Source organism: Peromyscus californicus, unplaced genomic scaffold (genome assembly GCF_007827085.1).
Source record: "Peromyscus californicus insignis strain IS unplaced genomic scaffold, ASM782708v3 Scaffold_12__1_contigs__length_115047231, whole genome shotgun sequence".
In the NCBI taxonomy this organism is placed as follows: Eukaryota; Metazoa; Chordata; class Mammalia; order Rodentia; family Cricetidae; genus Peromyscus; species Peromyscus californicus.
In genome coordinates this window covers 67,356,569-67,380,837 of record NW_026294413.1, presented here as the reverse complement: position 1 = coordinate 67,380,837, position 24,269 = coordinate 67,356,569, and the positions used below count along the sequence as shown (strand labels likewise).

General features: G+C 42.3%; 1 protein-coding gene across 5 annotated transcripts in view; it reads right to left on the bottom strand.

Annotated features, from left to right (window-relative positions):
* The window catches only part of Cenpj (centromere protein J), a 40,103-nt gene that overhangs the window by 509 nt on the left and 15,325 nt on the right, over positions 1-24,269 (bottom strand). For all 5 annotated transcript variants that reach the window (XM_052733127.1, XM_052733128.1, XM_052733130.1 and 2 more), the window contains 10 exons: positions 22,625-24,254; positions 19,736-19,868; positions 16,726-16,891; positions 11,981-12,223; positions 8,959-9,043; positions 5,286-5,350; positions 4,954-5,067; positions 2,608-2,748; positions 2,448-2,532; positions 2,247-2,367 (listed from right to left, as the gene is read on the bottom strand). In XM_052733127.1, coding sequence (XP_052589087.1) covers positions 2,247-2,367; positions 2,448-2,532; positions 2,608-2,748; positions 4,954-5,067; positions 5,286-5,350; positions 8,959-9,043; positions 11,981-12,223; positions 16,726-16,891; positions 19,736-19,868; positions 22,625-24,254 — 2,783 coding nt within the window. The remainder of the gene's footprint in view (positions 1-2,246; positions 2,368-2,447; positions 2,533-2,607; positions 2,749-4,953; positions 5,068-5,285; positions 5,351-8,958; positions 9,044-11,980; positions 12,224-16,725; positions 16,892-19,735; positions 19,869-22,624; positions 24,255-24,269) is intronic.

Sequence of the window (24,269 nt, the reverse complement as noted above, 5' to 3'; positions counted from 1 at the left end):
CAAGACCAGCCTGGGCTACAGAGGCAAAAGCCTGCCTCACTGCCCTGAAATAGGACAGAGAGCTGGAGGTAGCTCAGTGGAAAAATATTTGCCTGGTGTGCATGAGACCTTTGTTCAATCCTCAGTACTATGAGAGAGTAAAGAAAGAAACACACAACAGGAAAGCAAGCTAAAAGTGGCCTTTTGATTCTGGCAATTATTTCTTCTCCTAAACACACTCCTTGGTCCTCTTCCCAATACAAGTTCTGTCTGCAGTGTGTCTGCAGTATTTCATTTTAGTTCCAGCTACCAAATTAGCCTTTACATGTGACCATGAAAGTTTCTCTTAATGAATTTGTTTATATTTTTACTATGAAGTGTTTAGCTTTTTTAATTTTAGATGTGTTCAGCCTCTAAAAAGATTTTCTTTTTTTTTGGACAGTCTCTTTATGTAGCCCTACTTAGTCTGCAGCTCACTATGCAAAGCAGGCTGTCCTCAAATGCCCTGCAATCCACCTACATCCTTAGTGCTGGGATTAAAGGTTTGGGTATGCCACCATGCCCAACACAAAGCTGGTCATTGTGTTAAAATTTAGCTCTTCAGGTTCCTTGGGGGAAGGTTAGGATGGCTTCTCTTTTTTTCACTAAATTGAAGGCCACCTAAGTACTCTGAACAACAAAACAGTCAAAACATGAAAAAATTAACACAAAGACATGTTGGGCATGTTTATGAGACATTCACAATGAATTTCCAGGCTTAGGTTCAAAGTGCCATGACCAATAGAAGCCTGGAAATCAGGAATTTGAAGCATAGATGGGCAGGTGTTGCCAGGAGAATAGTCCTGTGCCACATGCATGTGTGAGACACAAAAATCCATTCTAAGAGTGGATGTTTCTCCTGGATCCCTGCCCCAGCACAGCTGCATTTTACCATCCAGATGATTCAATGGCACACTCCATTTTCAGAACCACTGCTCTTAACTAATATAATACCTGGGATTTGCCTCTGAAAACAAGACTGGCTATGAATTAATCTATGTTGAAGCTAGATGCATAGGTAAATACTTTTTGTTTTTCTACTTCTTACAAAATTTCAAATCAGTAAAAAAAAAAGGTTAAATTTGTTCTAATGTTACTCAATGTATAGTAGATTTCTAATTTCTTTTAAACTATTTATTTGCATGTGTATCAGATTTCTACACTAAGGGAGACCACTGCAATGACTATAAGAAGTCACTGTACCACCTGAGTCAGTTTTAGCTTTCTTGGCCCATTAGTATTGTAGGCTTCATATTGGTTGGTGTGTTAACTGTTTTTACATCCTAAGTCAAGAGTGGAAAACTCAAAATTGGATGTGGCAGAGCTTCACCTGGGCTGTGATTTTAAAAGAAGCTCTATTTTATCAGGTTGATTATAGTGCACACCTATAATCTCAGCATGTGGGAAGTGGAGTTAGGAAAATCAGGAGTTTGAGGCCAGCCTAAGCTACAAGAGACTCTGCTTTAAAAAAGTTTATTGGGCAGTCAAGGACCACATAGAGCTAACTTTCAGAAATACAATATTCAAGAGGGCAAATGAAGAGTCTGTTGGCTTTGAAAGGTTTGGATCAAATATGTTAAGAGAGTAAACTGTAACAGAATGGGCAGCGAGGTTCAGAAATTAAAAATACAAGCAAGATAGGAAAGGCTAAACATGGTTCAGTGGCTGTGTCAACTGCACAGTTGAGGGCAGCTTTCCTTCTGTGTCTCATTCTGTTTTCAGGGTTCACTACACTTCTAAACAAATTACTACCTCTCTCTTCCTCTCCTGAGTTCTGTGCAGACTCCCTCTAAGTCCTGTAAGCTCACATTGCTTCTAAACTGCACAATGCAAGCATGTGTCTCACCTGTTCTCAAACTGTCTGTGTTCACTTCTCATCCAACTCACTGAAAGTTCCAGTCACTGGTATATTTTATTTTGTATCTAGAGGGTGCATGCACCCTTGCATGCAGAGAAAAAGGAGGACTCTGCTTTAGTCCCTTAAGACAAGGTCTCACTAAACTGGAAGCTTGCTATTTGGGCCAGGCTTGCTGACTAATGAGCTTTCAGAACCCATTTGTCTTTTCCCCTCCCCCATCTCCAACGCTAAGGTTCCCGGAACATGTGTCCATGTCTTTCATAGGGTGGTAAGTTCCCATGCAGATCTTCCCAACTGAACAGCAAGTGCTCTTCTCTACTGAGACAGATCCCCAGCCCCAAATGTTTCAGATGTTTTAACAGCACCATACCGTTGCACTCGGACAATTGTGCCATCTGGAAAGATGCTCTCTTCTTGACCATCAGCAAATAAATTCTTAATGGTTTGGTCAGGAAATGTGATTTCTTTTCTTCCATCTGGGAAATGCTTTTCTGTTTTAAAAATGGTTGTTATCAATATATTTTTTAAAAGAAGGTTAGAATTTAACAGAGTAGGCAAAGTAAGTTTGTACCTATTTGTCCACTTGAGAAATGTAAGACTTCAAGGCCTTCCGGGTATGTGGTGTGAGTGGTCTGGGCAGCAGCATAGTAGTAGACCTGCAAAGACATGTAATCAAGTCGCCCCTTCTCCTGAGATGATGCAGCTAGAAGCAGCACCCTGAGCATACGTACCACTCTCTCATCTGGCATGACCTGCTTCACATCTCCATTAAAAAATGTAACGGTGATGCTCTTCCCATCTGCACTCACTTCTTTCCGAGTTCCATTGGGAAACAGTATAACTCGGCACCCATTTTTATAAACCATTTCTACCTAAAAAGACACAAGGTGATTATCACTAGGTAAGATTTCCTCCTGAGACCATGCAACAGAGATATGAGGAATTCCCTGACTGTTGACACACATCCAAATTCTTCATAATAAAAAGTAAAACATTTTCTAAAATCAAAAGTAGAGAACACCTTTATTTCATAAGGGGTTATGCTTTTCTGAGTTTGTTGTTGCTGTTCATATGCCATTTATATTAACAGAACCCATCTAAAACAAAACCTCTCATCAACTTGGTACCCTAGAGGAGACTGAAAATATAGCTACTTCCCTTGACTACCCTCCTCAGTCCTCAAGACTAGCCTGAACTTTGGCCTTATCATTTCATTTAAAAATGAACAAGATTAGGGCATATAAAACAGATATGTCCCTTGGTCACCTCTCCAGAACAAACATCATTTATGTCCCTTCTCACTCCTTTTGATCAGCATACCCACTTTTTCCACTTAGTAACATTTGTAAGGCCAAGACATGAACCAAAGAGATGCTTACAGTGTAAAGGCACTTGCTGCCAAGCCAAAGAAACTTAGTTCAATCCCCAGGACCCATATGTTGGGAGGAGAATAACAACTCCTGGAAGTTGTACTCTGACTCCATTTGTTCTGTGACACACACATGCCCACACAAACAACTATAAGGCCAAGAACAAAGTTATGCAGGCTGGTAACAGGTCTGGCTCCAGAACAGTATTACAAAGACCAGAGAAGAGAAAATCCAGGAGACCTTTTACCTCTGTGTGATGTAAGAATGAAGATAAAGGAACGAGATTCCTCCTTTGGAATATCACTAAATGTTCACGCCCCACAGTCCTGAAGCTAAGCACCATCCACAGCTTTCAAGACCAACTCTAGTCACATACCAGAAGAGTCTGTTGTATGATATTTTGTTTGTGTTCTGACAAAGTTTGCCTGGAGATCAGAGGACAGAGCTAGCCACTAGTTAACCATAGAGGCCAGGCAGTGGTGGCACACACCTTTAATCCCAGGGAGGAAGAAGCAGGAAGATCAGGGAGTTCAAGGCCACCCTGGGCTACATGATATCGAGACAGTCTAAAAAAGAAACACAGCTGGGCAGTGGTGGCTCACACCTTTAATCCCAGCACATGTGGGAGGCTCGCACCTTTAATCGCAGCACTAGTGAGGTGAAGACAGGAATAACTCGGGTAGAGACAGGATCGCCCCCATTCAGTCTGAGAATTCATAAAGACAGGGTGCCCTATTCGATCTGACATTTCCTAGAGGTAAGAAGTCTCTGGTGGCTGCTGCTCTGCTTGTCTGATCTTCCAGCTTTCACCCTCAATATCTGACTCCAGGTTTTTATTGATTAAGAATAATTAGGATCTCGAATCTACAGTCACTGGTGGGTTACATGCATAATGTTCTCCCCTATTAGTATAGTGAAACAGAAAAATCCTTATCCCCTGCACCCTAGCCATCATCATGCAACTCGGCATCATGTGACTTATGTTTGTGGTGATGGTGTAAGCCTGTGCTGACAGTTACAGAAAAGTACGACACACAACCAAGTAAAGCTCACAATACTTAGTAACAGAAAACAGTTATGTGCTGGTTTATGTGCTTTCTGCACTATGCTCTTACTTTAGAGCATACTCCTTACATAAAAGAGTTTACACGAACACCATATGGTGCTTCTGCTCATTATTGTATCACTTTGTTCACCTAGGCCCTCAGAACAATAGCTCTACCATATAATACCTGTGCTCACACATATACAGTCATACATAGACATGGCATGCCCCAGGCCTGAGTGAGGTAGATGATGGCATGCCCCAGGCCTGAGTGAGGTAGATGATCTCATTTAGGTCTGTGTAAGCACATTCTAAGAGGTTCCTATGATAATATAATCTGTGACAATGCAGTTCTCAAAACAGGTTCCTGTTAAGTGGCTCTCTTTTCAGAGTATTGACTCTTTATTTAATGCATGGCTATTTGTATTGTACCATATTCTTTTTTTTAATGATTTATTTTTATGAGAATTGATCAATGTTTTGCCTGCATGTCTGTGTGATGGTATCAGATCCCCTGGAACTGTAGTTACAGACAGTTGTGAGCTGCCATGTGGGTGCTGGGAACTGAGCCTGTGGTTCTCTGGAAGAGAGCCAGTGTTCTTAACCACTGGGCCATCTGTCCAGCACCAACACATTCATTATTTTAAATGAATATGTTTTACCTTTCCATCAGGATGATTGATTTCTCCCTGAATTTCTTCCTCTTTTTCCTCTTTTTTTTTATATTCAAGATCTGGGAAGTTCACTGGTTCACGAGGCTCTCTGGGCAAGGCAGCCTAGAAGACAAGATATTTTAAGCAGTTACAACTGTACCTACTAAATTAAAAGCCAGATTCTAAAATTACATGATTCTATGTCCAGTGTTTGTTGTTGTATAACATTTACAGTGTTAAATAAAACCCCTCCTTTATACCTGACTTAGAAACTCAACAAATCCATTTCAATCCTAAATAAGATACATTCACATATTTAACAATAATAAAAAAAGATTTACTTGTCCTTTATCCGAGCTGCCTAAATCACGAGGAGGCATAGACTTGGATCTTCGAGATGGATTCCCTGTTAGAATGTAATTGTCAGAGTTAGTTTTAATACTTAATGAAAATACTTAATTTATTGGTCTGGTAAAATGTCCTTTGGAGGCCAGTGTGAGATGGCTCAGCAGGTAAAAGCACTGGTACCCACACGTACACCAGACACAAGCATTCCCTTTACTGGTGCTGTTTCACTTATTTATGTGCCTGTGGAAATCTGTCTGCATATACGTAATGCACTCAGGCATTCAGGTACCAGAGGAAGCAGGAAGAAGTCATGGGATCTCCTGGAGCTGGAGTTATAGGCGGATGTGAGCTACAAAGTGTGGCGCTGGGAACAGAACAGAGTCCTCTGAGGGCAACAGGTGCTCAATCACTGAGCCATCTCTCCAGCCCATTACACCAGGTAAAGCCCCTATCTTAGAGGTCCCAAACTGCCAGCACTGCACTTCCATACAGTAATGGATTTAGAAAACACTAACATCTGAAAGATTAGTGGATGGAAGATGGAAGACAAGACAGAGGTAAAAAGAAACTGTAAGCCTACCAGTGGGCCAAGGGTAGCCAGGGCTCTGGTGCTAGCAGGATGTTCGCTCTCTTTGGATAGGACAAAGAATGGCATCCTTTACTTCACAGGGCAAGTGTGCACATTGTATTCTACAACTACAACTGTCACATCATTTCTAACCTTTACCTCCACCAGAGCTGAGAGAATTCTCCCTTTTTACAGGTGAGGAATGAAACCAAGGCTGAGAGGATAAATTACCATATCTATAAGGCAGAACCAGAATCAGCCCTGCCAGCTCATTACATACCAAATTGAATTCTCTGTTATAATCTGACATGAAATTGAACCCTCTAACTATCTGCCGCTGGACAGATCAAGGAGACAGGGGCATGCACAGATTTCTAGGTGCAGGCTCCTCATCTGCAGTACTGTATAAGACACACATGACACAAGAGAGAGAAAAGAAAGAAGACAGCAAGTGGTGCATGGTGTGTGATACTTCGTGTTCCGACAGACAGCTCGCCTGGAGATCAGAGGGCGGAGCTAGCCACTAGCTAACCATAGAGGCCAGGCCGTGGTGATACACGCCTTTAATCCCAGCACTGGGGAGATGGAGACAGGATCTGGCCCATTCAGTCTAAGGAGTTGTAGAGATAAGATGTTTCAGGTTGCTGGCTGCTCTGCTTCTCTGATCTTTCAGCTTTCACCCTTGATATCTGACTCCGAGTTTTATTTAGTAAGACTAATTAGGATTGCCGTTCAGGTGCAAGAACAGCCAGATTCCCCAGGTGGTGTGGTTCATAACCTGGTAAGGGAAAACTTAGAACACAGGAGGCTAGAGAGGTGGCTGAGCAGTTAAGACCCGGATTCAGTTCCTAGCACCCATATGGCAGCTAACAACATTCTGTAACTCTAGTTCCAGAGGACCCAATGCCCTCTTCATGAATACATATATGCAGGCAGAACATCCATACACATACTTTTAACAAAACAAACATCATGCAGGGGAAAAGAGGCCCAGCAACATTAAAACAATTTGGGTTAATCAAAAGAGATAATTAGCTTCATGGCAAGCTGAAGGCTAACTAAGCTATGTGAGACCCCATCTTTTTTTTTTTTAAGGGTTTGACAAGCAATAGGCTGAGAAAAGAGATCTATGATAAAGGTAGGTCAGAATGGTTAAAGTTCTAAATAAGTTATTTTCCAAAGAAATCCATGGCTGAAGAGATGGCTGAGCTGAGTATACACCTGCCTTCTATATACAGAAGCCCTGGTTTCAATTCCCTGTAACTGGGAGGAAATCCATATAGCTAACCAGCAAAGGCAATGGTGTTCGATGTATTTAAATAACCAGGGAAATGCAAATTAAAACAACAATTACAAGAGTTACACACTTCCCTGGCTGGCAAAAATTGAAACCTGACAGCACTGAATATTGGGCAAGTGTGGAGTCAAGTATTTTGCTAGCTATTGAGAGTATAAAGTCGGGGCTAGAGAGGGAGGGTTAGAGGATAAGCATGCACACTGCCGGAAGTGACACTGAGTTCAATCTAGAGGACCCACGTGAAAGGAGACAAGTTCACACGTGCAGCTCCCAAACACAATATAGTAAGAGTGTACTAGCATGTTTTGATACACTCTAGTGGCATTAAAGATAGCAGGGGCTGGCCTAACTGGGTAGTTGATAGCTATGTGTCTAGAAAAATGCATGTGTCTATTCCAGATACAGAGAAGAATGTCCATGGTATTGTTGCAGCACACTAAGACAAGTGAATTCCTTAAAGCTGGAGAGACAGCCCCACAGTTAAGAGGACTGGCTGATTTTGCAAAGGACCTGGGTTCAGTTCCCAGTATCCACATGGCAAACTTATAACAATTACAGAACGAAACAGTGTAAAACAATTTTATCAATTTTTTTTTTTTTTTTTTTTTTTTTGGTTTTTCAAGACAGGGTTTCGCCGGGCGGTGGTAGCGCACACCTTTAATCGCAGCACTCGGGAGGAAGAGGCAGGCGGATCTCTGTGAGTTTGAGCCCAGCCTGGTCTACAAAGCAAGTTCCAGGAAAGGTGAAAAGCTACACAGAGAAACCCTGTCTTGAAAAAAAGCCAAAAAAAAAAAAAAAATCCCAAACTCAAGACAGGGTTTCTCTGTAGTTTTGGTGCCTATCCTGGATCTCGCTTTGTAGACCAGGCTGGCCTTGAACTCACAGAGATCCGCCTGCCTCTGCCTTCCAAGTACTGGGATTAAAGGCGTGCGCCACTGCCGTCCAGCCACAATTTATCAATTTTTAAGGGCACGTGTAGGTTTTTTTCTTTCTCTTTCCATTTATTTTTTTTGTGTATGTTTCTTTTTCTAATTTTATTTGTATTTTTTTAATGTATGAGTGATTTGCATGTATACCTGCAAGCCAGAAGAGGGCATCAGATCCTATTATAGATGATTGTGAGCCACCATGTGGTTGCTGGGAATTGAACTCAGGACCTCTGGAAGAGCATCCAGTGCTCTTAACCTTTGAGCCATTTCTCCAGCCCAGGGCACATGTAGTTTAAAAGAATAAACAAGCATGGAATGCTATCAGAAATTATCTGAGGAATAAGACCTATACAGAGACCCTAAAACAATATACCACCCTACACACAGGGCTCAATTTTCTCTAGGAAACTCATGATGGGGTAGGGAAAGGCTACATACAAGTGTAGGCTCCAAATAAAGACTGTGCCTCAGGAAGAGCACTCAGTTCGGACAGCTTATCTCACAGTTCAATGAATACACGCATATTTCCTGGCCTTTGTCTTGTCTTTTCTCTAAAATTTAACCATTACAGTTTGCCCAAACTATAAATGAATCCATTTTCCTTTACCAGTTTGTTTCCTAACTCCTTTTGAAACAGAGGAACTAAGGCAGCAGCTTATATGCTGGTGATGCAGAGGCACAAGATCATTTGTGTTTAACTCCTTGATATAATCCTCCCTCCTCCTGCTGCTCCCATCCACCTGCTCTACACCAGTCTCACCTGGTAGCCCACACTGGCCTGAACTGCCAGTGATCCTCCTGACGGTGGAGTACCACTCAGCTCAAATTCTCTATTAAGTTCTGAAATATAAAAGGACCATGCAGCCTCTTACCTTGTGCTGGCAAATACTTTTTCTTATATTTTTCTACTGGGGCTCCAGAAGAAACATGACTCTTTTGAAATTGAATAGATGAGTTCTATAATATAAGAGATAATTTTTCAATATAGTTGTTAGTCTACATTTCATGTCACTGAGTAAAACTTAAAGTTAAGAGCTGTTCATCTGCACTCTCATTTACCACAGCAGGCCAGGTAAATTGGTGGCTGTGTAGGAATGAACCACACACTACCTCCCAACTCAAGACACAGAACAGCCTCTTTCACAAGCTGTCCTCCTGTCCCCACTGGTTGATGAGGCCGCCTGACACTCCTCCATTCCCAAATCTGTCCCCATTACCAGTATTGTCAGGCTCACCCCGCCAACAATCTGAGCTCTGTCTGGCCTCAGCTAGGATAATCCCAGAAGCTGCCACCATCAATTCTAACAATACCTTCAATAAATAGGTGCATAAATCACAAAGATTTAGACTGGGGTGTTCCACCAAATAGATGGCCAGGTATCTCTCTAAAAAGTCAGGGTTGCTTCATAAAATGGTAAAGTATTTAAAGGCTAGGAGGCCATGATTTCTACAGCTCCTTTGAACTGCTTTGGCCACACAGAAAGCATAGTGAGATATTCAGAGCAATGGCAGTTTGGGGCTTTATCACACCCCTCCTTCATCTCCTCTCCACTGGGAAGCTTCCATGATAAAGTATTGTAGAGGACAAGCAAATGCCTCTTCAGGGTATTGTATCCTGTCTTTCCAGATCATTGCTCTAAACTCTCACCCAGTCAATGTCCACAGCCTAGAGCACACAAGGTCCTCACAGTCTGTTGATGGATACATGTTTGCTGTGTCCTCCACCTTCAACGTTCTGACACAGCTTACATTCACGGTTCATAATAGTCACTCTCACACACTGCAAACCTGCATCCTCCTCCCCTGTGCAGCAGCATTCACCTTGGCAACAACCCAACTCTACATCAGAAGAGCTCAACAACAGCCAAGGCAAACAGTTAGCATTCAGATGCATGTCTCCCACCATGTGGCCCCCACTGCAGCCACAAAACAGCCCTCCTGCTGTCCTAGTTCGCCTTCCATTGTTGTGGTAAAGACCATGGCCAGAAGCTGGGGGGAGGGTGTCCCAATCACGTCCATCACTGAGAAAAGCTAAGGAAGAATTCAAGGTAGGAGAAACTGAGGCAGAGATCATGGAGGAAGACTGCTTACTAGCTTTCACTTAATGGCTTGCTTATACTAGCCAGGACCACCTGCCCAGCAGTAGCCAGGCCTACAGTAGGCTGGCCCCTCCAATATTAATCATTAATCAAGTAAACTTGCCTATAGGCCAATCTGATTGAGGCATCTTCTTAACTAAGGTTCCCTTGTTCCACATGACTATAGTTTGACCAGTAATACCTCCCTAAGACCTTTGCTTTCCACTCAGACAACTTCCCCACATCTACCTTCTGCCTCTTCTTCCACCCTTTCAGCTCAGGTGAGTGTGCTCCTGTTTCCCTGAGAAACAGCTTTAGGGGACTTCCCACCAGCTGCCACTATGCATCAGCCTGGTCTGGGCTTGCCTCACAACAGACTACATCTGGCCAGGGCCAGTCCTATGTGTTTTAGGATGCTGCCCCCACTATTCACTGCTCCTTCCTAGGTAGTGTCCTCTTCATTGAGCCAGACAGGTATGTTCCTTTTCCTGTCTAAAATATCAAAATCCTTACACACCAGCCACTACCCCAATCATTTCAACTACTATCAACAACTAACTCTACGGGGCTATTATACTCTGCCCATATCTTCACTCTTCCCACGTCAGCAGTCCAGGGAAAAGGGTCTTTTTAAAAAAAAAACAAAAAACAAAAAACAAAAAAAAAAAACTTATGAATGCCCGGCCTTAGCTTGGCTTGTTTCTAGCTGGCTTTTCTCAACTTAAATTATCCCATCTATCTTTTGCCTCTGGGCTTTTACCTTTCTATATCCCTCTCTTTACTTCGTACTCTGTGGCTTGCTGTGTAGCTGGGTGGCTGGCCACTGGAGTCCTCCTCTCCTCCTGGAAAAGGTTCTTAATGTACTGCACCATTCTGGGCTTGGAAATAACCTGGCCAATTTAGTCCTCAACAGGCACGGCAGGTCACTCTGAATCTCAAGGTACTCTTCCTTCCCTTGGCTCTGGACACTATGACAGCCTTCTCCCTCCTCACTCTCTGGCCAGTCACCCTCCTCACTTTATCACTAAGCCAGTTCTTCTCCACCAGTGCCTTATGAAACACAAATTCTGAAAGCATCGAGGTGTCATCTCCAACCTGTACTTCCTCTACACGATGGCTAGGAGCCCTGTCATGTCCACCTCACCATTCCTGAACACCGTGGTTTGAATAAGAATGGCCCCCATTGGCTCATATATGTGAATACTTAGTCCCCAGTTGATGGGGCAGTTCAGGAAGCATTAGGAGTGTGGCCTTGTTGGAGGAGGCAAGTCACTGCAGATAGGCTTTGAGTGTGGCCTTGTTGGAGGAGGCAAGTCACTGCAGATAGGCTTTGAGGTTTCAAAAGTCAACACCATTCCCAATGAACTCTTTCTGCCTCTTGCTTGAGGATAAGGATGTAAACTCTTAGCTACTCTTCAAGCACCATGCCTGCCTGCCACCATGCTCCCCACCATGATATTCATGGACTTTTAGCCCTGTAACCATGAGCCCCAAATTAAATGCTGCTTTTATAAGTTCCCTCGGTCATGATGTTTTGTCACAGCAAAAGCAAAGTAACTAAGACAAGAGGTAAACTACACATCATCCAGAATTCCCTTCCTGAACAATTAAAGTTAACATTGGAACTGCAGTGCTTTTGCCTTGTGCAATTATCACCCCTGAACATTTCCTGACTTTTCAGTCTTGTGACAGTCCTCCTGGATTTGTTAAACACCAACTTCTTTGGATCCAGCACTCCATTTCCTGGCTTTAGAGTTTAAATGTACAAACATTTCCAATCACCCTGATTTGGCAAAACCAACTCCCCGACACTTACCATGCAGTCATCCTTTTTTGTAGCTGTCATATGCTGGCAGGCCTTGGGACTGCTCTCAATGGCTTCTGCTCTCTTCCAGGCATCCAGTCGGAACCTTTCCATTACCTTTATCTCTTCTCGGAGGTCTGTATTCTCTTTGACTAGCATTTCTATCTGGCTTCTGAGGCGACCATGTGCACTTGACCATTTTGTCTCCTTTCTTTTCAAATCTTCCTGTAAATCTGTTATTTGCTGTTTCAAAGCCTCTCAAAAGAAAAAGTTACTAGAATTAATGTAATGGGAGAGGAGATGCATCAATAAAACAAAATGCCAGCCCACCACAGACAGCAGGAGAGGATGCCTAGTCAGTCAGTCAATGACACTGGGTTTTTCAGGAGCTGGCCTTGGAGGTCAGGTCAGTGCTCACCTTACATTGTCAACAATTAATGAGAAGCCAGGAGCAGACAGAGGCGGCACTGAATGTGGCATGCGGGAACACACACAGCCTAACCTCACCACTTGCTAAAGCACCAGCGAAGAAAACAAATGACATGAGTTCTTGAACAGAAGCAGACTGAATCCACAGTCAAAGCCACCTGCCCTGAAAATAGACTGGTTGAAATCCACGAGGAAGGCTGTCCAAAGGTGCTGAGTTACCTCAATTGACTGCTCAGTCAGTCCAAATTACATTTTTTATTCAACACCCCACTCCCTTCTCACTGCTGCACTTGACTAGCCTTTAAAAAAAAAAATTATTAGCACGGCATGATAGCGCACACCTTTAACCCCAGCACTAGGGAGGCAGAGGCAGGTGGGTCTCTGAGTTCAAGACTGGCCTTGTCTACAGAGTGAGTTCCAGGACAACCATGGCTGTTACACAAACCCTATCTCGAAAAATAAAAAAATAAATTAATGAAAATAAACTAATATTAAGAAAATGATGGAGGCATGTGGCTCAGTGGTAGAGTGATTGCCAAGTATGCACAGGACCCTGAGTTTGAACCCCAGGGGCACAACAAGGAAAGAAGGAAGGAAGGAAGGAAGGAAAGGAAATAAACAAATAAACAAACAAACAATAAATAAATAGATGAGGGGCTGAGAATGGAGCTCAAAGGCAGAACACTGGCCTAGCATGTGTGAGATCCTAGGTTCAATCCCCAGTAGTGAAAAAAAGAAATGAGTTGTTCTAGATGGAGTAAAGGAAGCAAGTGAAGAAACCACTAGACTTGGCAGTAAACCAAACAGAAATGTACACCTAGAAATCAAGACTAAACTCAGGACAGGATGTCATCAGTGATCTGGAACTATAACAAAGAAGCTCAGAGAACAGCACACAACAGTCCACCAAATACTATTGGCAGGTCGTTGTTTTGACTAGGGAAGACCCAAGAGCACAGGGTGACTGAGAGTTGAGCTAGGATTACTAGGGCCAGCCAAGGAAGGAAGGCCTTCTTATCAGATGTTTCCCAACAGAAGGGAAAGTGCTCATCTTGTAACCTGGAGACTAGTGCAGCAGGCTCACCTCACAAGGCTGAGACGTGGCTTTCATGGACTGCCTAATTAGTGTTAGTACCTCTATTTCATAACACTGAAAGGGAAAGTACACTGTCAAGTTCATTCTGTGAAACCAGTGTTACTCTGATACCAACCCTACACAAGGACACAACAAAAATTCATTTTATGTAGTTTCAGGCCCCATCTTGGGGATTTCAGGATACTCAGTGCTGAGGATTGAGCCCTGGGATTTGAGCATGGTAGGCAAGTGCTGAGTTACATCTTTAGGCTTAGAAATTCTCAATAAAAATATATGCAGACCAAATTAAATACTTTAAGGCTATACAACATGATCAGGGTGATTTCATTCCAAGGATACAAGGATGGTTAAACATGCAAATTAATAAATGCAATACAATACATAAATAGATTCAGGGACAGAAATCACATGATCACTTCAATGGATACAGAAAACCTTAGACAATATTCAATATCTTTTCATAATAAAAGCCCTGAAGAAACTAGGAACAGAAGCCTAGAGCAATAAGAGAAAAGTGATAGAAATAAGGAACAAGTTCAATTGTCTCTCTGTGTAGATAACATGAACCTATTCTTAAAAACCCTAAAGCCTCTAACAGAAGACCGTGGGATCTGATGCAGTCAGCAGAGTGGCAGGCTATATAATCAATATACAAAGATCACTAATTCACTAAATACATTAATCACATTCACTAATGGGAACTTGACAGAAATCAGGAAAACAATCTCAGTTACAACAACTTTAATATATATTTATCACCTTTAATCCCAGCATTCAGGAGGCAGAGACAGGCAGATCTCTGTGAGTTCAAGGCCAGCCTGGTCTACAAAGTAAATTCCAGGACAGTCAGGGATACACAGAGAAACCCTGTCTCAAAAAACCAAAAAGAAAAGAAAGTGATATAGAATGTAGACATGCTCTGTAGTTATTGCCCATCTCACCCTCTTCCTTATAGTGCACTCAATAAACCTTTCTTTCTTTTGAATAAAGGTAATATCTATTTCCATTATAAGTGTATGAAAAGAAGAAATCTTTATTTCACCCTTGCTCTGACCACTTAAATCTTCCTTTATTATTTTTCCTTAAAATTTTTATTACATTAATCTGTGCCAGAAGGCATGCGCACAGTCCAGAGGACAACTTGCAGTTCTCTCTCCTTCCACCCTGTGGAACTTGGCCATCTAACTGGCTCCCACAGAGTGTTTTTAATGCCGTTTTCAAAGGTAGGCGGTTATAGCTGTGTAGAATTAACTGGGGTCCTCTATTCCAGCCCAGGTCTGCCTGCCTGTTTTTGGGCCAGTTCCTGTTCCCATGGCTCTAGAATATGACATCAGGTACTATGGTACCTCCCATGGCTCTAGAATATGACATCAGGTACTTCGGTACCTCCCATGGCTCTTTCTGTCTAGGATTGCTTTGGGGGGTCTTTTATGCTTTCATATGCACTTTAGATTTTTTTCCCTATTTCTGTGAAGGATGTCATTAGGGACTGCACCAAATCTGAATATTGCTTTTGGTAGTTCGGTCATTTGACAATATATTCTGGTGACCTGAGTGTGGGAAGTCATCTTATTCTCTATGTAGTCCTTGCTGTCCTGGAACTCCCTCTGTAGACCAGGCTGGCTTGAACTCACAGAGATCCTCCTGGCTCTGCTTCCTGAGTACTGGGATTAAAGGCGTGTGCCACCACCACCTGGCTAAAAATTCCATCTTAAAGGGTGATACAGAAGCTTAGTGGAGGTGGCGCACACCTTTAACCCCAGCACCAGGGAGGCAGAGACAGGCGGATCTCTGTGAGTTCGAGGCCAGCCTGATCTCCAGAGCGAGATCCAGGACAGGCACCAAAACTACACAGAGAAACCCTGTCTCGGGGTGGGGGGTGGGGGGGATAGAATTTTTAACAGAGTATCAAAATCTAACCTACTACACTAATAAACTGATGCAGCAGAAGGTAACAGCATTTCCCCTTACTTAAATAAACTAACAGCATCAAATACCTAGAGGACTAGCTACAGTGGTGTGCACTATGATCCCAACTACTTAGAAGGCTGTAGGATCTCAAAGCCAGTGTGGGCTGTGCAGTGAAACCCTGTCTTATAAATAAATACATAATAAATAAAATAAAGGCATAAGTAATATTGGTGTGTGGTAGCTAATGCTTCAGGTGTGCAGATGAGATGACATTTGTGCAGATGACATGATGACATTGCCCCAGGTGCCATGCAGCATGAGGAAAGAAGAAAGCAAAGGCTGGAACCCACAGCACTAATAAGAAGGCAGAAAGTGAGCTCACATTTTATGCAGGAAACAATGGACAGCCATGTGAAACTGTGGTGTTGAGAAGCAGAGGTGTTAAAGTCGAATATATCTACTAGGTTTTTATACTTAGCTAAATGAGTTTCTTTAGGAAGCTTCGTATGTGTCAATGTATAGATATATCATCTGGTTTTCCCTAGGTTTATAGTTCTAATAAGAAATGCATTCATTCATGGAGCTGGAGAGACAGCTCAGTGGTTAAGGGCACTGGCTGCTCTTCCAGAAGACCCGGGTTAGATTCCCAGCACTCACATGGTGGTTCACAAACATCTGTAACTCTAGTCCCAGGGGATATGACACCCTTTTCTGATCTCCAGGGGCTGCACATATGTAATGCACATACATTCATGCAAGCAAAACACCCACACATGTAAAAAATACACAATGATTTTTAAAAAAGAAATGCATTCATTCTTCTCAACTACTACTTTCCTCTGATCATGCCCATGTCCACCTCTGAGACAGGGCATTATTTGCCCTGTCATTTTGTAAGTTTGGGAACTAAACCTCTAGTTAGTATATGGGCATAAATTACTGTGAATGAAAAGCAGCAGCAGCAGTCGCTGTGACAGGTCAGATGATGGCACAACACTGAACTGGTGCACAGCAAGTTCTGGCTTCCGCGGGATCTCTGCAGGAACTCTGTTAGTGAGTAAAGGACTAGTGATGTACCTCAGAGTCGACCAAGAAGATGTCCTGATGCATGTCACAGATGCCCAGTCCTCTCCCCACCCACCCACTTCTGAGATAGGGTTTCACCCTGTAGCCTCTTCTACTCAGCGCTCTAAGAGCTGGAATTAGTGATACACATGATACCTAGCTCACACTTTGTTTCTGAAACATCAAATAACTCTAATGGGTTTCTTCCGAGACTGCCATCTGTGTTAACCCTTGACAGTGGTGTGGAACCCAATACCTGTATCTCTTCACGCTCCTTTTTGTCTGGAAATGTCCTTGCAGCTGCTGTGTACTTTTCAAAGACTTTGCGTTCCTTCTGCAGTTTCCGTGTCTCCTCCTTCCTGTACTCTTCTATTCGAGCCAGTTCTCTTGCCTTTTGTTGCTCAAAGTCAGCAATTTCTCTCCTACAATGAACACGCCACAGTGTCATGGGACAGTCTAAGATCCACGTGTGCCCAAGTGTGATGGCACACACCTTTCTTCCTGGCACTGGGGACAGTCTCAGTCTAAGATCCATGTGTACCCAAGTGTGATGGCACACACCTTTCTTCCTGGCATTGGATGGCACAGAGTGGATACAGGATCCCTTGAGTACAAGAGAACTTAACACTAACCTGAGCAACACAGTAAGACTTCTGACTCCAAACTAAATAAGTAGGCCTGATGCTAAATCCTAAGGCCCTGATCCCCAATGCTAAAAATAGAAATAATAAAATAAATGCCATCAGAATGGAACCCAGGGCCAGCCTGAAAGTTACTGGTCCAAGTGACTCCACCTACAGTCCACTGGCCTCCAAGATTAGCCAGTACACTTTGTCTACCAGTCATTCAACAAGCATCTACTAGGTACCCACTGTGAATCTAGAAAGCGGGACACCACAGCCTCTCACACTGCAAAAACAGACAACAGCAGAGCCAGCAAGATGCCTCAGCAGGTCAAAGTGCTTGCCGCACCAATCTGACAACCTGAGTCAGACCCCATGGTGGAAGGAGAGAACAGACTCCTTCAGAGAACTGTCCTCTGACCACACCAGCTCCATGGCATGCATGAGCCTTGCACAGTCTCACGCACACACAAATCCTAACAAGTAAGACAAATGTATGAAACATTAGAAGCAGTAAGGAGAAAGCCAAGAAGCAGGGGGTTGTCTCTGAACCACCCCATGTGCACAAGTGTGCACACATACACACACATGAACATACAAAAAATAATGTAAAAGTAATTGTTTAAAATAAATAAATGCAGAAGATTGGAGTGCACTAACAGTGTGCTTAAAGAGCAGGTTAAAGAAGATATTTAAGAACGCCCAAGACTCAGACAGAACCTGACTGCCTAGGCTGGAACTGGGACCAGTTAGTTATCCAATACCAAATGGTCAGCCCTGAAAACATACATACGAGTAACATTATACAGACTGAGCTGGTTAGATTTAGGAATATACATGTATATGCATATACATATATGAAAATAACAATGAAAAAAGAGGCCATGAATTTGAAAGAGCAAGGAGGGTATATGGAGTGTTTGGAGGGAGGAAAGGGAAGGGAGAAATGTTGCAGTTAAACTATACTCTCAAAAACAGAAACAAAGAAAGAATGCAACCCACCTCTAGGTGAAGACCTTGTTTCCTCCCTCAAGGGTTAATCTATACACCAATTAAACACTACCCAGTTGTATAACTACAGAAGGTACGAATGGAAGACTGCCACACATGGATCCTCTGAATTCGTGTAGAGTGTTTGATTAAATTAGTTGTGAGAGTTTTAAGGTACAGCTTTAGTGTTACTATAACTTTATAAAATAAAATTTTATCAAAACTATTTATATATTGTTACAATATACTGCTTTTGCCCTTGGTAACTGCCAACATAAAATCTGGATCCAGTGACCGAACGTGTACAAATGCACTTCCTGTAACTGCTGGAATTTGAGGTATTTGCTTGACCACTGTACAAAGTAACGAAGTGGTGAAATTAAATAGTATGCCTACGACTCAGAATACTTTACAACTTGTACTGTATGTTCACAGCATGAATACCATGATTACCCCTATGGTTTAACAAAAAAATAGAGTTCCCTTCTACAGCAGACGTAAAAGCAAGATGACTAGGTTGATGTAAATGTAGCATGTGTGTCTATAAAGGGTTAATCAGGTACATTGATTTTGGAAGATCTGACTGAATACCCCTGGGTGTTTAGACTTTGGGAATGCATACAGTTAGCTGATCAGAAGTCTTCACTCAATATAATAAATAAATGCTGATGTTCTGAGCCACCACACCCAGATTTGTTGGTTTGTTTATTTTCATTTTTGGCAGTAGTGGAGACTGAACTCAGGGCCTCACATTTGTATATTCAGCCATTGACCAGCCTTGACTACATTGGAACACTCAAAATAAAAAAAAAAAAAAAATAGAGTGGGAGTGAGTGAGGAGGGAGAGAGAGAGAGAGAGAGAGAGAGAGAGAGAGAGAGAGAGAGAGAGAGAGAAGGTGAAGATAGATACTGCATAGACATAGAATCAGACACACAAAAGAAAAGACTGTAAACATATAAACAAGAGGGAGAAGCAGAGATCTCCTCAGTGATGCTCATGCCAACCAAAGCACACTTAAGGACCACCTGCAGTCACCGGAAGATGGATGGGTAACATAGCCCAGCTAATGGTCTGGATATCAGCCTTCCAGCTTCTAGAAACACAAATTTCTGTTAAATTACCCAAGTCACAGGGCTTTGTTACAACAGCCCTGGGAAATGAACTTGCTAGCCAATGTACTTCATAACTACAAACTGATTTTTGAATTTCAACTTATATAATCTTACCACTAAGAATTTCCCTTTAATGTATTTGGCTAAACTAGGTCATTTCATTTAGTTTTAAAAAAAAAAAATTTGAGGCAGGATTTCATATAATCCAGGCTGGTCTTGAATAAACAATAGTTGAGGGTGACCTTGAGCTCTGATCTTCCTGCCATCACCTCCCAAATCCTGAGGTTACAGAAGCGTGGTGTCACACCTCAAGTTCATGGGTGCTGGAGATCCAAACCCAGGATCTTCAGGCATGCAAGGTAAGCATCTAGCAACTGAGCTATATACCCTTAATTAAAAATATATTGGTATAACAGAAATTTGTCCTCTTTTTCATTTATATTTGTTATTTATCTTTATATTTAAAAGTGATCAAAACTTCTAACATAGTCTTCAAGAAATAAATCATTGTATTTTTTCTTCTCATAGATAAAAACTTACCTCAGTTTTTCCAAGGCACTTTCCCGTTCAATTCGAAGTTTAGCTAAAGATGTGTTCTCGGCTTTAAATTTTTCTATTTCTGATTCCAGTTCAATAACTTTCTCTCTCAAAACCTGAGATCGAACACTGTCACCTATAAAACAGATGATAAAGTCTGAACTTTCCAGGAGGCTTACAACTAACCACTGGGCCACCTGTGAATACTGTAGCCAAGAAGGTCTGTCACTGAACCTGTTGTCACACTGCATAGGGACAAAACAGAAGACCTAGCTCTCTAAAAGAACCAAGGTGGACTGCCGCATGCCTGCAATCTTGGCACTCAGGAAGCACAGGCAGGAGGATTACTGTAAGTTCAAAGCCAGCTTGGTCTACATAATAAGTTCCAGATCAACAAAGGACTGATATTAGAGGTTAAAAAAAGGTTTAAATCACATCTTTTAAAAAACTAGCAAATATAGACTATGAATAATTAACATGAGATCTTAAGGGATAATCAATAACCAAACCAAAATGTAAGCCTTATTATTAAATTATACCAAAGAAACACAGCTGAGCATAGACATACCTGTAATCCTAGCACTCTGGAAATGGAAGGAACAGGATTGCAGGTTCAAAGGCAGCTTGGGGTACATTGCGGTAGCCCACAACTGACTCAGTTTCCCAGTTTGAATCTGAAGTCTATTCTGAGTCAATAGAGTTCAAGCTTGCTTGCTCCAAGGCTGTGAGAAAGTTTTGATTAGCCCACAGAGTCTCCTTGAAGGGCTGTGAGAAAGTTCTGATTATCCCACAAGAGGGAACACACTATCTAGCTAGATGCAGGCTGCTGATGCCAGCCGGAGGTACATTGAGATAGAAAAAGAAACTGCCTGCTCCTTGACGCAAGGCAGGATAGATAGGGTTGAATGCCTGCGCTGTGCATTGTTCTACCTCTGTCCTTCAAGACTGTACATAACTGGCTGTGAAATAAACTCAGGGCTGTCTGGCATTGACCAGCAGACCTCTCGACTCGTTTCTGTCTTCTTCATTGTCTCTTCAATCCGCACACCTCTACCCGGCTACCCAGCTGACTGTTGGCAGGCCGGACAGTAATAGCAAATCCAGGCCAGCCTGGTCAACTTGTCAACATCCTATCAGACACACACACACATGGGTGGGGAGGGTGGTAGATTCAGATTTTTTTCCTCTTATCAAGATTGCTATTTTATAAGTAAATAGCTGAATTTTTTTTTTTTTTTTTTTTGGTTTCTCGAGACAGGTTTCTCTGTGTAGCTTTGCGCCTTTCCTGGAACTCACTCTGTAGACCAGGCTGGCCTCGAACTCACAGAGATCCGCCTGGCTCTGCCTCCCGAGTGCTGGGATTAAAGACGTGCACCACCACTGCCCGGCTAAATGGCTGAATTTTAAAACTATTTTTTATTAAGTTATATGTAGGTATGTTTGTCTACATGTAGATATGTACATATGAGTGTGGTATCCATTGAGGCCAGAGGCATCAGACCCCCTGGAGCTGGAGTTACAGACAGTTGTAAGCCACCTCATGTGGGTGCTGGAAACTTCCTTTGGGCCCTCTGTAAGAACAGCAGTGCTCTGAACTGTGCACCATCTCTCCAGCCCCAACAGTGAATGTTTTACTCTCTCAGCAATCACCTCATCACTTAGTCCTACGCTCCTGAAAGACACATCTGGTCTATACAACAAGATAGAAGTCTGTTGCAGACAGAACATTGTAATATATGTCCCTATCATAATAAAAGTACATAGGAAAAGCATCTACAAGGAAACCCCCTCCCCCAAATGGCATGGAATTTACTTTTGGAAATTTTAGTTATAAATACTTTTACTTTGTTACATTTTCAAGCATTCAAAATTCCTATAAAAAGTATTATTTTTATTTTAAATTGGTTAAATTATAATTTCTGTTTAAAGCATCCAACACTTTTAGCTAGGTATTTAGAGTTTTATGTGTATGTTAGAACAAACTTAAAATTTTAAACATTGGGCTGGAAGAGATGACTTAGCTATTAGGAGTACTTGCTACTCTTCCAGAGGATCTGAACTTGGTTCCTAGTACCTATTCAAATGGTTCACAACACCCATAGGATCAGCTCAAGGGATCTGATGCCCTCTTCAGGCCTCATCGGCCACCCAAATATATATGGCAAACACACACATAATTCTTTTTTTAAAGTATCTTAAGTCATGGGAAAATATCTCTAAGAAGCATGTTTTCATTTCTGTAGAAATATTATATATACATACTCATATATACACTTTTCTGTGTGTGGATTGTTTCAGAATGTATAAATGGAATACATGGTAATGTCTGTACCACCATGAAAGGGGGTAAAGTCAAGTGTAAGGAAAGAAACAAAATGAAATTGTACAGCAGTCTCTCTCTCTCTCTCTCTCTCTCTCTCTCTCTCTCTCTCTCTCTCTCTCTCTCTCTCTCTCTTTTACACACACACACACACACACACACTCCCACTCATGCATGTGCTTCACCTTATCAACAACTTGGAATTTCTCAGTTTCAGTTTCAAGCAATCAACAAGCCATAAATATTTCATGGAAAACTCCTGAAATTATTTTTAAATTGCATTCCATTCTGAGTAGCAACACAAGGAAATACCAGTGTCACACTGAAACATCACCCTCTGTCCAGCATATATCCATGAAACTCACAGTTACTTAGTACCCAAATTAGGTTATCAGATCCATTGCTGTGGAACTGCAATGTGTGCATTTAAATAACCCTCCATGGCACCAAAGGACAAGAGTAGTGGTGCTGGTGACTTGACTGTGCCAAAGATAAACCACAGGAAAATTATATGCACATAAAAAAGAGCAGTGCAGTGGCAATGCCTGTAACATTCTCATGCCTCTACTTACCTGGTGGTTGGTCTTGACTCATGTTTAATTTGGGTTCATTTTCCAAGTGTGAATCTAATTTGGGCTTTGGTTTCAAAGAAGGGAAGAATTTCATCATCAAGTCAGATGGAGGAGGGGGGCTTCTGCTCCTGTCGGACTTGCTGAAGTCTTCTCCTTTCTTGACTGGAGCAACCTTCCTTTTTATTGTTTTGTCCAGAATACATACTTCACTCTTAATGGGGTACTGTGTCTGGTGGGTACCATATATGGCTTCATCTCTGAGAATAACATTATGCTTGTATGAATTCTCCTCAAGGTCTGTCCAAGATCTTTCATCATCAAAGTCAATTTTATTCACATCTTGAGATAAGGGGAATCTTGATGGCTCAGATACTTTATTTTTCAGGCTTTCAACTATGACAGACTCTTCGCTGCTATATTCTTTATCAGACAGATCCAGATCAGCATCTCTCCATTTATCTTCTTGAGTCCCGGTGTCCCTAAAAGGTCCTTTAGCACTGCAGACTTGTGGACTATCCTCTTTGTTGCTGAAGACCCTCTCCGCAGCCTCAGTGGATGGTTTTAGGGTAACATCATGCTGCTCCTCAGAATCAGAGCTACTGGCACTGTTGACCATGTCGTCATCGCTTGCATCCCATCGGCCCTGACCGTCAGAAGGGCTGGTTGGGAAGGCTTTCTTACTGATCTTACAGGACAGTTCCCTCAAACCATCGGGTGAGGACCCTGGACCCAGTGACAGGAGTATGGCCTCACTCTTCCTTTCACATGCAGCACTCTGGTGGGGACCCTCACTGCGGTTACTCTGCCCACTGGGATCCATCTGATGCGCCTTCTCCTGCTGCCCAGCTTTGACAGGAGTAGACGACATCCTGTGACCTTTGTAGATCTGCTGATCCCTTTCTAAGATTTTTAATACAAATGAGGAATTACTAGAAAAAGATATTTCATCAGCAGCCCGTTCCAAAAATAAAAATTCATCTAATTCCAAGTTTTCCTTTTCTTTTTCTCGTTCCCAATTCTCTAATTTTTTCTGAAGAGAAATGTCAAGGGACGATTCTGTCTCTTTCACTGTCTCATTCATCAGGCTCTTAGAAGCCACACAGTCAACTGGCTCTGTGGAAAGAGGAAGTCTCTCTCTGCCCCGTGTCTTGTTCCACACCTTGCAACCAGAATCACAGGGCTTTACACATACAGGCACATTTTCCTTATTATTAGCTTGTGCATTTCTTTCTAATTTGACCTGGTGTCTAAATTGTCCATCACATTTCTTCCCCATCTGTACTTTCAGTCCTGGTGGAGAGAGACTTTCCCTCATATTGATCTTAGTCACTTTCGATTTCTGACTGAGTGAGGCAGAGCCAGCCTTGGTTCTAGCTTTACTGTCTCTTTTAACAGTGGGGGTCTCTGCACACAGGTCTTTATTTATGAGAGCAGTTTTCCTCTGCAAGTGTTGTCTGTCTGCTTTACATACTGACTGGTCCTCTGGTGGGCTCTGGCTGTTATTCACTAGTTTACTTTCTTTCCCTTTCTGAAACTTGGATTTAGCATTAGTAAACCTAGCTAAACCTTCTCCTCGTTTTAAAAATGGTTGCTTGGGTTTTGCTTTCATTAGCAATGGTCCTTCTGCTTCCTAAAGAAGAAAGAC